We start from the raw sequence: 14,121 nt of genomic DNA, 5'->3' as shown, positions 1-14,121 counted from the left end.
AGCCCGGCACGGCGGCAACTTCTCTCGCTTTTTTTTCCCCCGTTTAGCCCAAAAAAAAAGCAGCACCCCCCCCCACACACACACCCCTCGCAGTCCTTGGGGCCACCCACCTTCGAAGTCGGAGATGATGCCCTCCAGGTGGGCGTTGACGGCCGGGTCGGCCATGGCGGGGCGCGGGGCGCTGCCCCCCGGCTCGGCGGGGCGCGGGCGGGCGGGTGCGCGCAGCAGCAGCAGCCGCCACCGCCGTCGCCTCCGGCCGAATGAATGGCGGAGGGCGAGCGGCTGCGGCCGCCCCCCGCGCCGGCGGGCAGCCTGCCATGCCGCCCGGCCCGGCCCAGCCCAGCCCGGCCCGGCTCGGCCCGGCCCCCTCGCCGCGCACTGGCTGCTCCCCACGCCCGTCACGCCGCGCGCCCCCCCCCCCCCCCCCCCGCCGCCGCGCCGGCCCCTCCGCGGAGCGGCGGGCTGGGATACTGGGATACCCCCCGCACACACCCCCCCACCCCGGGTGGGAGCCCACGGGGGACCCGGGCCCTGCCCACCCGGGGGCAAACAGCATCGCGTTCGCCCCGCATCCCCCCGGCGGGGCGAGCACAGCAGAAAGCAGGGGCTGAAACCCGCGCCGGTGCCCGCCGTCCGGTGTTGGGTCTGTCCTGCGCGAAGCCCGTGGGCAAGAGGGTTAAAACCTTGGGTCACCACTCAAGGATGCCCCACGGGAGGGATGGCACCAGCCTGAACGGGTGGGTCACAGGGCTGGTGTTCTCGAGCACCGCTAACCCGTTCACTTTTCAGTGTGCCCTTGGATGGAAAGGAGCAACGCAGCCACCCTCCTCTATTTTGGTAATTTCTCAAACCAAAACCGAAGCACGAGCTCGCACTGCTAACCCACCACTCCTAAACCCAAGCCACTTCTGCAGGCAGCTCTGGAAAACCACCGCTGAAGCAGCAGAAGAGGCTGCAAAACCTGCCCCAAAGCTGAGCGGGCGGGCAGGCCTGTGCTGAGCCCCAGCTCGCTCCTCCGTGGCCACAGCCAGCCAGGCAAGTGCCAGCTCTGGGCATCGCCACCAGCCCCTTCCACAGCACCGCTGCCCTCTCTCCACCTCTCACCCCCTCTGCTCATTATCTGATGTTTCTCCCTGCTCATGTTGACTCAGATCCTGCCCTCTTGACCCTCTTTTTATCCTCCCCGCCCTATGTTTTTGTAGCATCATTTAGAAGTGATGATACCCACTGAAATGTGTCCAGGCACATCAACAGGAAAAGAATTAATGGGCTGGGGTTTTCGTCCACTTTGGGTGAACCATAAACAAAAATTAGGCAAAACAGTAGTACTGTTACGGTCTGTTACTGCAGAAAGTACGTGCTTCATCACTTACGTCACATTTTTAATTTTACACTTCCAAAGTCTGCAAACACCACAGACTCCCCACGAGCATATGTGAACCAGAAAATGAAACCAACACCACCAATTTCCCAGACTGAAAAAGTTCCAGGTTTTCCACATTGTTAATAGCTTGAGGTTTCAATCCAAGGAAAGGTATTACTTTAAAGCATGAGAACTACTTAAGTAATCTTGAGAATGCACCTTTAAAATAGAAGTATGGTATTTTAAGGTAGATACAGTGGTTTTCCTCCCCTTTCAGAGAGCAGCACTCAACTCTTTCATTTCTTGTGTTCTAAGTGATGTCAAAAACCAACATACCACAGCAATGCAGAGAAGAACAGGCTTTGCATCTCTGTGCGCTTGCAAGAGGGAAATGTAAATGGCCCCCCCTGCGATACACCGTCCGCAAAGCCACCGATGCCCGTCTCCCTGGCAGCCCCGCTGCCTGGACACCATTACCTGCTCCTGATGCCTTAAAGGAGAACGGGAACGAACGTGAACCTGCAGCGCTGGGCTCAGCGCTCGGGTGGCAGGTCCCTGCTGTCCCCACATCCACACATGCTCTGCAGAGAGTGGTGGTGACTGCCACAGTGCGCAGGAGCACATGCTGGCCGACCCGCAGTGGGGGCATAGATTTTCAAAAGAAAATGGCTTTGTTTTTCTCAAGTGCTCATACACAGGTCACATCCACAATCCATTTCAAGTAGGTAAAAACGTAGCTGTCAATAACTGACCTTAGTTACTGAGCGAGTTTGGTAAAAGCTGTCCTGCCTTGGTGGAGGAGCAGAACTTAGACTAGCATTTTACAAAGACTGTTAAGGCATCACAACTCCCATCATCGGGTTGTAAAAGAGGTTTGAAAGTAGGAAAAAAAGAACTAAGCAAGACAAACTGAAAATCAGTGTTGTAAAAAAAAAATTTTAAAAAGCGATAGGGTGCATCTGAGGAAGGACCAAGCACATTTTTTGCTGTTCAGAGTCTCCTCCCTTGCAAACCCCGTAAGATCTAGTGTCAGACACACTGCTTGGAGTTTGGTAGTGCTCTCTGAACTAGGTCACATGGGGATTGGTGTGGCACTGTGATGGGGACTCTTTTTGAGCACAGCTGGAGGCAAGAAGAAACAAAACACTAGGAAAAAACCTTTTGTTTGATGGATTGTGAGTAGTGAGCGTCATGATGACGTCTGCCAGTCTCATGAAGCTGGTGAAGAAGCTCAAAGCTCGTCAGTAGAAGAGTTTGCGGCAGTTTGGTTTAGTCTCGGTTCCCTGGGCCACTCTGCATTTCCTAAGCAAAGACAATGTTATCATCCTGGATCTAATAAAAGTTTAGCAAATCAACAGGCCTAGCGGAGAGCCACAAGAAGTGTGAAATAAAATATCCGGACTATAAGTGGGAGTTCATTTTCATTAAAACCAGCTGGTTAATATTGCACCCATGTGCACCTAAGGCACTGAGAGGGGGAGAGGAAGACAGAAAACTACAGCAACTAAAGAATAACAAGAATATCCAGAGCTCTAATAGTAAATATTTAAAGCAGGAAGGTATGTAAACAACTCACCCCACAGCACGTAACCCAAGAGCCTGCTAGTAGAGGAAGAGCAAGCTTTCCTCTGGAGAGATAAGCCCATCCTTCTCTCTCCTGGAGACTTTCTTACACCTTTATCTGATTTAGCCACGGTCAGAGGCATGGCTTTACAAGAGCATAAGACCAAGAAAAGTCATTTGCTTGTCCAGTCTGCACATAATTAAACGCCATTTCATCTGTTTTTCTACCTGCATCCTGAACCCAAAAGATTGTGTTTTAGCTAAACACTTCTCCTAGAAAGGCAGGCAACTCTGGGAAGCTGAGCAGCCATCCCAGAGGGATGGAGAATCCACCACCTCCCCTGGAATTTGTTTCTGGGGCTCCCCGTCAGCATAGCACAAGCGTGTGTCGTGTGCTGCACATCCAAATGCAGTTTTGGCACAGGCCTTGCTTTGCCCTTGTATGGTAGATTGAGGAGATTAAGGACCCTGAGCCTTCTCCTGATGAAAGATCTCCCACACTGATCACATCACCCACCTCCATTCCCTTTGATAAACTAATCAGGTTCTGCCCCTTCTGTCCTTTGTGTCAGGTATATTCTTCAGTCCCTTAGTCACTTATCTGGCTTTCCTGGTCCTTTCTCCAAACATTTCACAAGTGTTTGTCATTGGATTTTTATTTTTATTTCAATAAAGAGAGAGCGAGCTTACTTTTCAGAAGAAAGAGAACAGATCACATCTCTTCTATTGCTTGCTGCTCCCCCTGCTTTACATAACCAAGGGTCTCGCTAACTTTTTACTGTATCAGAGGACTCACCTTGAGCTCCTGGTCAGCTGAGACCTTCAAGATACTTTACACAGCAACTGCTCTCCAAGACACGATCCCTGTTCTGCAAACCACTGGCTACAGGAGGATTTTAAGTAGTTGACTTTTCTTGCTGTATTACCTTACAATGGAAATATTTGTTTCCTTACTAACCCAGTGCACCAAGGGCACTCAGTGCCCAGCCCTCTTTCCTTCACGATCACTCTGCTTTTCAGATGAGCAATAAATTTCTTGCAAAGCTGTTTTGTTGGCCTAGAAGTGATTTCCTGCCCCCGAAAAGGCAGTCTGTGAAATCTGCTGATCACTTAGTTATGGATAACAAGCTAAAACTAGCTTGATGCCACGATAGCTGGCAGATGCAAGAAACCTCGACTCTTGTCCCCTGGGTACCTTATCCCTGGGCTCTCCTGCCCTCCAGGCAGCGATGTACCTCGAGGGCTTCTCCAGATCACAGCACAGCCTCCTCCAGAAGCAGCCAGTGCTGGTCACTGCCTCTGCCCTGACATAGGTGTGTGGGGACCACAATGCAGAGCAGACCTAAAAAGTCACTTCAAGGAGAGAAAACCCCAAGAAGATGGTAGGTATCCGCACCAGAAGATCCCTTATGAAGACAGGCTAAGGCAGACAAGGGACCTTCCTATCCACACATATTTTAAACGGCACTGTACAGTTTCCTTGCAAGCTGCTAAGAATGCAGATTTTCAGGCAGATTTTCTTCCTCCCACAAGTCAAGTTTTTTCTGAACCCTTGTGGCTCTTATCAGTTGCACAATCTGCTGCAGTCATGAGCGTCAGGCATGGTTAGACTAGGTGGCATGAGTCATTGTGGCTACTTGAATCTTAAATTATCTCACACACAAAAGCAAGTAATTATCCACAGCATCTTCCCTTTCCTCCTCCTATTTTAATTAGAAAACAAAACTCGTTACTGATTCTGGCCTCTTCAACAAAATGCTTTGAGACTTACTGACCAAAATGACTACGTAGGAGCAGCTAAATATTATTATTATTAACCACTTAATGTTTCTATTGAGAACGCAAATATCTCTTCTTGCTGCTGATCACAAATGAAACACCCTTCCCAGCCTTTCCAGGTCAGTGCGTGGGTGGAGGCTCTTGCACCACGCGACACTAACCCCCAACTGCGCCGGTGCAGCATCCCCAGAGCATCACCTCAAGCCGAAGCACAGGCCAGCACCGGCTGCACCATCCACTCGCCTGTTAGATGGGCAGCACCGATGCAGAGTAACAGACAAGGCAGATTTTCAAGGTGAAGGAACGGTGAGTCATATCTTTTCTTTCTAAGCCAAAAAAGGCTGTTGCAATTACCTTCCCCTCCTCTGCTCCCTGCACCTTCTCAGTTCTTGTGCTTCTGCCCCAAAACCACTTCTGCCAGCAAATCCACCAGGAAGACGTGTAATGCTCCCCATATTACAGGTGAGGAAACTGAGGCAAGTAACAGCCATCACCCAGAAATGGGGAGGTGGCAAGGAAGAAGACCAGACCTGGCTGTGGTGGAGGGCAGTGCCAAATCTGTCCCCCAGCTCCTTGGGAAGTGCTGGTGTTACTAGCTGGGGCTGGGGTGGGGGGAACTCTGGAAGGAAAACCAGAGGCACAGTTCCCATCACCTCCGCCCATACTTTCATGTAGATGACGGCATGAATCCAGCCCTGCTGATTACGCAGGAATTGTCATGAAAAAAGGCTCTTTCCCAAGACTTCAGGCTCTTCCTGCTTCCAAAAGAGTAGGAAACACAGCGAGGATGGACGCACTTCAGTGCTAGTCACACTTCCCTTCCTTTTTAAAGAAATTAAGATCATGGGAAAAGTTTAAAAAATTCAAAATAAGTTTGCTGATTTGAGATTTCTGGATAATTAACTGATTTTCTTGATGAAGTAAACATGGCCAGTTCTCGTCCCTCAGAGCTACCCAGCCCCTCTGACAAACACAGAGCCACGGTACTGCACAGAAAGGGTCAGATAACTTCAAAGACTGGATAACAGAAATAGTATGAAATCTGGAAGAACGATGGAAGGTCAGTACCTAAAGGGCTTTTAATAGACTCTTTGCTCATGAAAAGGGCATCAGCACAAAGGACCTCGCTGCACTGGTGGGTCCCAGCATGATCACCAGCCATCAATGCCATGCAGTTAAAGCAAACACACTCCTGAAACGTAGTAAATGAGATACTTTCAGCAGCAAAGCAGAAATGATTAGTGGTTCATCTTGAGTCACCCTGGCTACCCAGCATCAGTAAAAGTGAGCAGAAACGAAGGTGGAGATGGGATGGGACTGCTAGAAGCATCACACACAAGTGCGCCACAGGGGAGAGCTGCTGCGGGCAAAGATCACTGTTGCCAAGGGAACAAAAAAAAACCCCAACGCAAACCCAAACACGGTTATGGTATAAACAGGTCAATACGTGCTGGAAATGAGAAGAAGATTTTAACAGCTAGTGATGGGCTATATAGAGGAACTGCTGTGGAAGCAAGGGAGCAAAAAGCCAAACAGGTTTCAAGGTGGGGCATAGATTCTTGTAGGAAATACAATGTGATATGGGGAAGGAGATGGTCCCTGAGCCTACAGCTTCTCAGATATTCACTGCACAAACAGGGAAAACAGCAAACTTGGAGCAACCCTGGAGCTGAGGCAGCATTGGAGCCAGGCCGGCAGAGGAACAACCACAGACACAAGGTCCCTGCAGCCTCTTCTCCCCCATCTCCAGCAGGGAGATAGATGTGGAGATCAAGGCTTAACTTAACTTTGTCTTAGGTTTAACCCTGTTAAGTCAGCGTGCAAAGTAGGTACTGGCTTGTTCTCGAGCAGGACAAGGGAACACATCCACGTGAGCAGGGCAAGCGGAGGACCAACACCCATCCTCGCACTCTTCTAAGCTGAAAACAGAGCCAAGTCTTTCCTGCGCCTCATGTGTGCAAATTCTTGATGGTCCCCAACACCTCCCCTGCCTCCATGGGGACTAGTGAAGTCACCCTGAGCTTACACCAGGGCTAAGGTGGGATTCAAACCAGGTACCCCCATCCCACTGCCTGCCAGCAGAAGGATGCCGTGGGATAGCTCCCACCATGCTCAAACCCGGTGGTACACGGCTAGGCTGGGAGGACACAGCTCTGCCCCCACGAGCACCCTCCTACGCACTCCGAGCCTTGTCAGCTCCAACAACCCATTTGCCCGTTTACCCGGTGACCTGTACGCTCAGGATGAGCTCACTGCGGGCCCCACCGACCTCATGCCGGTGCCCAGCTTGAAGCGTTTCACGCCGAGCCAGCGATTCCGGCTATTGTACGTGCCAAGAGCCTGGAAAGGGAAACGCTGTCCCAAGCCCAGGCCGGGCACATAGCCCCAGTCCCAGCTCAGCGCACAGGCAGTTGCCCCAGTGCTCCCGGGAGGGCAGGGGGACTGGGGGGCATCCCCACGGCACCAGCAAAGCAGGCTGGCAGCCCCTGTGCCTGGGAAGGGAAGCACAACTCCCTGGTGTTGACCAAACGGCGGGGGACGCACGCAGGGGAAGGAAATGGAAAGAGGATCAGGAACTGCGTCTGCCTGAACCTCACGCAGTTAAAACAAACTCAGTCTCATGCCCTTGTTCTTCTCATTTAGTTTCAGGTCAGACTTTCCTAAGAAACTGGGAGGTGCAGTTTAGGATCCAAGCAGAAAACTGATTTAATTACTTTAATTATTTTTAAAAAATTAATTATTAATCACTTGATTTTAATATTAAGACCAAACAGGAACAAAACCCAGCGTTGCACGACAGCACAGATGTTTTAATAGAAGCGAGAGGCTTCAGAAACCTTGCTCATCCTCTAATGAGTTTAACATACACATGGCACAGCACATTTCCATTGCAAAGCCTTCCGGTGTGGCCGAGGGGTGCATCTCACTCCAGAAGAAACTGCAAAGCTGGGACCTCAAGGCAGGGAAGACCTCCCTCCCATTTCAACCACGTGCACGCTTATGGTAGTTGCAGGGAGAAAAAGAGGAGGAGAGGGTCAGCCAGAACACTGATATCCTCGGAAAGAGGCCATTTCCATTACTGCAAACTTCCCAGCAGTCCCTAATTAGGGAGAATTTGCAGGAATAAACAAACTGGCAGTGCTACACACATGCACTCCACTTCCAGATGTGCATGTCTCATTTTCACGTGGTGTCCAAGGCAGGGCTGGAAACTCCATCCTCACACAAGAAGGGGAGGAGGCAGGCACGGCGTGGGCTCCCCATACTGAGCCCCCCACCCCACCCCCGGCAGACCCATGCATGCAAATCCCACTCCATCCCACCTCCCCATGCATATCCCAGCTGTCTTGAGCACTGTGCTTCACCCCTGTGGTGCTCACCATCCCTCTCCCACCACACAGGGCCACTGGACCCCCACAGGACCCTCCCATCCCTGCTGCAGAGTGGGGTGTGAGCCAGGAAAGCAGCTTTTACAGCCACTGCCTCTCCTGCTCTCTCAGCTGCCTGCTCACGACCTTTTCAACCCAAAACTTTCCAGTCATAAATATACCAGCTCATGGCAGGAAACTTGCTTTTCTTATACTTCTCCCTCTCCTTCTCAGAGAGCCATCTCCAGCAGCTTGCGCTCCCTGCACCAGCCCCCGGTTGTTTCTCCCTGCTCCTCCGAGATATTTCAGGCATGTAGCAAAATCTGCTGCAGCACAAAGATCCTAAAACTCCCCGTAAAGGCTCAGGAAGCACCACAAGCTGCAGGTCAGGCCTCAGGAGCAGCTGTCCCTCCTGATCTCCCTGCTTACAATCAAAGGTTTTATTATTATTATTCCTTTTTGACATAAACCAGTTTGATAAGAACAATTCCCAGGCGGAGCTGCAGCCCCACACCCACTCAGCTTCCTCCGGGCATCATGGACATAGCGCGGGAGCTCACCGCACAGCGGGAAAAGGACACAAGGGCAGGAGGAAAGGAAGGAGAGGAAGAATGAACACAGTTTTCCTGTCCTTTTAAAGGCTTTGGCAAACACCAGTGAAACCACCAGCAGGGATGCTGAGGTGTGGTGGTCAGCATCTGTACAGCACCAAGCACCACTGGAAGCTTCCCCTTTGCTCCAGCTCCACCACGCAGCTATGGGAAGGATGCCCAAATGGACAGGCATCACTGCCAAAATCCATGGCTGTGCACTCCCGTCTCCATGCAGATGGGAATTTGGGTGCCCCTGGCATCACTCTGCACTAGTCTGGCCAGGGGAACCATGCCCTCAGCTCCACCGCCTGCACCGCCGCTGCCTGGGAGAGCTTGGCAGGTCCAGCACAGGCACATACACAAAGTTAGGCAAGACTGGTGCTGTTTGACAAGCTCCTGGGCTCAGTGAGTGCAAATAGGAAAGAGATGGGCCAGTCTGGACCCAAGGAGGGACCAACTGCCTTCAGCGAGAGCAGCGTCTGCTTTGGCTTTTACGTCTCATTAAATCGTCCTCTTGAAAAGCGTATTACAACTCTTTCAGACTTACACTAAGCAGACCCCAGGATAGTCAGGCAGCCTCCAGGGTTCCAGCTAGCCAAGCTGTGCTGGGCAGCACCAAAGCAGCAACCCTGAGCTGAGTGTTCAAGGGATCTACCCAAAATACAGGAGGCAGCCCGGGTGCTCAGACTCCAGTCACCTTTCCCGCTGGAAAAACAGGGCAGGGCAAAGGGGGCTGCAAAGCCCCCTCTAACCCCATCAGCACACCAGCCTGTCCTCCCCCCTTACCTCTCAGATACCCAGCCCTGCGAACACAGACTCAGCCTCTTCTATAGAAGCAGAAGTTGCACAGTTGATTTGAAGATCTTGATTAAAAAAACACACCCAAAAACCCAAAACCCAGGTTCAACACACAAGCTTTTAGGAGAATTTCCTTCAACTTCCTCTGCCTTTCACGTGCTCAGCCACTTCTGCCTGCCCCAGCTCTCGCCCATGCACAGCCCCGTGCCTGCGGGCTCCCCACTGCAGGGCACTTGTTTCTGCTGAGATTAAATCATTACTGCAGGAGGGACCTGATGCTGTCAACACCACCTTCAGGCTCACCCCGTCAGCTAGAAGAGACTGTCAACACCAAGACTCATCCAGAGCAGGACACCACCAGGGCTTCACCCCGTCCACGCCTGCCCCAGCACAGCTTTCCAAGAGCCATCTCTCGGCACGAGCTGCAGTCGGCACACGCAGCTGGGGGACACAGGGGATTTCAGCCTCCAGTAACGAAAGAGGATCCAAAAAAAAAAAAAAATTTTTTTTTAAAGTCAGTAAATCAGTTGGGAGATGTGCTGCGAGTTGGCCAAAAGCAGGGGCCATCCAGCGTTTGCCCTAAATGGGAAAGGGGCCCATGAGCATGCTGGAGGCAGAGCACCAGCCTTGGAGATAGACGGCACCAAGCCAGGCAGGAGAGGAGGAGATTTCCAGCGAGCAGTCGAAGGGGGAGAGAAACTCCCCGCTGGCAATCCTCCCAAACAGGACAGTAAAACCCTGGAGATGGGCTGAGTTTGGGGGTCCTGGAACAGGGCGGAACACAGAGACACTTCAGCTGCATCTGCATTGCCGTCAGCTGTGGGACACGGCCCTTCCCTGGGCAGTTGTACAAAGCATCTTTCTGCAGGCCGCCAGGCAACTGGCTCTGCCGTTTTCGTTTCTAAATGAGGACAGCAGAGTCCAAAAGTCCTGAGTGAGGAGAGCTGGACCTGCTCCCTTGCAGTGACAGTCAGGGCTGCGTTACCTCTCCCTGCACGCAGCCTGCTCCTTATTGGAACCCATAACCCCTGTGGCCAAGCCCAGCAGGGAAAGGGAAATAGGGGAAACTCCCCTTCTGTCAAGATGTGGTCACTGCCATTGCACCAAGCCATGCTGCAACGAGAGGTTCATAGGGTGTTCGCTTGCCGCTATTGCTTCTGCCATCTCCAGACTGCAGGCAGGCTGTCTCTGCTTGCCACCCCACCATACACACCGCTCTACACTGAGCCCAGCCTCACCGGGCTGACTTTTTGTTAATACTTCATCTTAATTTGTAGCGCTAGTGCCTATAATAACCACATCAGGTCAGGGAGCGTTGGACTAGATGTTCCACCAACAGAATTAAACTTCCCTTGTTTAGGAGAAGTTAAAATAAGGTAGAAATAAAATCTGAAATGTTTTTCCTTATAAAGGAATGACAGGAGGAAAGCACGGCATGCATTAAACATCAGCCCTTCTCGTTCAGCAGGGCCTGGCAGTATCTATAAGCTCAAGGGATATTGTTATTCCCAGACAAGTAAAATCACAGGGCAGACCAACGCAGCCATGTTTATGTTAACACAAGGGAATAAACTGCCAGACCTGAGCTCTGTCTTTACGTACCTTCCATCTCCCCCTCGCCTCCAGAAAAATCCCCCTGCATCACAGTACCCCCAGTTTGGTCGGTTTAACAACCAGAGGACATTCCTAGGAGTCAAACAAAACTGCCCTGCTGCCTCCATCCAGAGCCCAGGTTCCGGGGAGTGCTCCTCTGCAGAAACACCTCGACATATCAGCAACACCCTCCCACAAGTAGAAGGACCCTTAATCACTCCAGAGACGCACGCCATTGCCACCAGCTCTGGACCTCCAGCCACAGGTCTGCACATCCTCTGCCAGGGGCATCTCATCTGCAGCTCTGGCTCCACTTCTGTAGGTGGTTTCCAAACAAGTCTTCTCCGCAATGCTTGCTTGTAACTTGGGAGAGTATTGCCTGCCAGCAGGAGGACAGAGAGCGATTTCATACGCTGCAGAGAAGTGCTAATGGTCCAAAGCAGATCCAAGTGCTTGTTTGGAGCCAAGGATGATGGCCCAATGCAGAAGAAGGGCTAGGCTGTCCCTGTCCTCACCATCCCCTGCATAACCCAGGCACTCAGTGAGGTTTTCAAACATGATGGAAGAGGCTTGCTCTTGTGCAGCTCTAGCAAGCCATGCATCGTGGAAGCAGCTAGAGGCCGATTTACACATAAGCAGTCAATTACTTGGAGAAAGAGGTGCCCACTTGGTTGCTTGCCAGTCTGCAGACAGATTTAAGACACACAGGAATTGAACCTCCGGTCCAGATATCACTGTGGCCAAACAGGCCACCTCCTTTACTGGCCTCGGGGAGAGCCCCTGGCAGCACAATAAAAGGAGTATTTAGTAAAGCTACAGACTCACTTGAAAAAACTTGAGAACGATGAGCCATTTTGCAGCCAAGCTTCATATAAACACATTGATAATGATGTTAGCATCAGAGCTGGAGACGAATAGGGCTGCACGGCAACAGCAGGCCTCTCTGTCTGCCTCAAAAAAGCCCCTTTCTTGCAACGCACATGTTTAATCCATGATCTGTGTCTGCTGCCAACCACATTCATACCAAAATCTACTCACCTCATCTATCTTCTACATATCCGCAGATTTAGGTGAGGCGGGAGCGCTGGCAGAATTGCAGGGCTTACTTGCAAATTCCACTCTGTTCTATGCTGTCCTTCTCTTCGGTGAAACCTCTGTCCTGTCTCCATCAAACACCTTCATCAGGGTTTAATGCACTGATGGAGGCCAGTGGTGTCGCGCAGATACAGCACCCTCCCGTCAGATGTAGCTAAACGCTTCAGTGTTTCACAGCTCTGAGGAGGCCTGTCTGAAACAAACTCTTGGACATGAAGACCCACTTCTTCACCCTATCCAGGACACAGCTGCGCTCCACTGTCTCTCAGGGCAGAGGCTGGGGGACATCCTAGCACTGAAAGCCAATGTCACCTCTTGCTCACAGAGACCCTCCTGCACCACGTCCCCTCTGCGCCCCTCAGAGAGGGGCTGTCCCAGCTCTTCTCTGTGGACAAGGAACAGCCTCACCAACCGTGCCAAGCTGCTCATTAGCTGAGATAAGAACACACCACCAACAACATCAGGTCATCCTCGGTTTGCTGAGGATAACAGTAGGTTTGGGACACTTGGATTCACTTTTAGTCACGTTGGCACAGTCCCAGAATAAAGCCTGTGTGCTCATCTCTTAACGGAGCTGTCTTGATTTGGCTGTCACTTTGATTTTACATTGCTCAGCAGTTCTGCCGATTGCTTGAGAAAACGCAGGTTTGTGTAGCTCCTGGTCTCTGAGCTCAGTCAGCCGTGCGTCGAGTACAGTCAGCTTCACAACCGCACAAGAACACAGACACCAAATACTCGTCCTGGCAGTGAAGGAAGCGATGTCAGCAGAAGTCAAATTCCTGTAAGTGCACTTGTGAAGACACTTCACTGAGTTCAAAGAAACAACCCTTCCTCCTCAGTTATTGCTACCACCCTACATCATTTACACATGCTGACCAGCTATAACCTGCCGTGATTTTCATGGTCATTCCTATGTAATAATAAACATTTTATTAAAACTATGGACAAGCACTCCACAGCATAATGAATATTCATGCTGCCTTCCACAGCTATGAACTGGGATCCCAGCACAGTACAAGCTCTGCAAAGTCTTCCCTACCCGCTTGCAAGGCACAAAAGTGTGGGAGTTGAACAAGGATCAGTATTATCCACTAAACCACAGGATGAGCTTTGCAGGAACTGGCAGGCTGGATTGCTTCCCAGTCGCTAAAGAAGGCAAATAGTGCAACCCAGTTCTCGCATGCCAGATATGTTGAGCATCTGCAGACTTGAGAATGTGAAGACAACCCATCCCCGTCCCACGAACCAGGCAGCCTCCCTCTGCACACCCCTAATATTGCGTGTTACTCAGAGGCAGACTTGTACTATCAAAAAATTCTCTTTGTTTTCCTGAATTAGGCATTAAAAAAAGCATTTTGAATGCAGTGCTTTTCTTCTACATCTAGCAAACTTCTAGCTGATAGAGAGAAGAGCTCGCAAACTCAAGGAATGCTGACAAAGGAATAAAGCAAAGTAAAAGCCTCATCTTACATGGGAACAGCCACAACCTCTCCACACCAAGGCACAGCCAGAGGTATGCCTAGGAAGGTCTGACCAGAGTTTACATTACAAAGCAGAAGGATGGTTAGTGGGGGATGATCTGAGCATCTTCCAGGGAGAAGCATCCCAAGCCAGACTCAGCTCTAGATGTCCCACACTGTCTGGGGCTTCCTGAAAAGTTCTCCATCCCATAGACAAGAACCTTTTTGCATTTCATCGCCGCTCCTGATCTTTTACGTGATGTTAATTCTACCTTTCAGCCGCATCCAAAGAGAGACTGGATGTCTGTCTATCTTCTATCGCAAGGGCTCCCCCAGCCCACACCAGTCACCTAAGGTTGAATTTCCAGCCCCAGCAGTTAGACCTGTCAGGCATTTACAGGATGTACTTGGTCTGCATTTCCCTTAGGTGCTTCTCCTGAGGAAGCTGTGCAGCTCTCCTCGAGCTGCAGCACTGGAAGGTCCCATAGGAGCAGTCATTGCATCACCCA

At 51.2% G+C, this 14,121-nt stretch overlaps 1 protein-coding gene across 2 annotated transcripts in view; it reads right to left on the bottom strand.

The window, feature by feature from the left end:
- Positions 1-14,121, bottom strand: part of SEPTIN9 (septin 9) — a 101,892-nt gene that overhangs the window by 73,914 nt on the left and 13,857 nt on the right. Inside the window, exon 1 of one of the 2 annotated variants that reach the window (XM_086473868.1) lies at positions 111-165. The exons of the other annotated variant lie outside the window; for it this stretch is intronic. Within the exon in view, the coding sequence (XP_086329994.1) occupies positions 111-165 (55 nt within the window). Of the gene's footprint in view, positions 1-110; positions 166-14,121 lie in introns of those variants that run through there. 2 annotated transcript variants of the gene reach the window in all.

The sequence above is a fragment of the Leptosomus discolor genome, chromosome 15, assembly GCF_034619465.1.
Source record: "Leptosomus discolor isolate bLepDis1 chromosome 15, bLepDis1.hap2, whole genome shotgun sequence".
NCBI lineage: Eukaryota > Metazoa > Chordata > Aves > Leptosomiformes > Leptosomidae > Leptosomus > Leptosomus discolor.
Note: the sequence above shows the minus strand (reverse complement) of the source record. Positions and strands in the feature narration are given on the sequence as shown.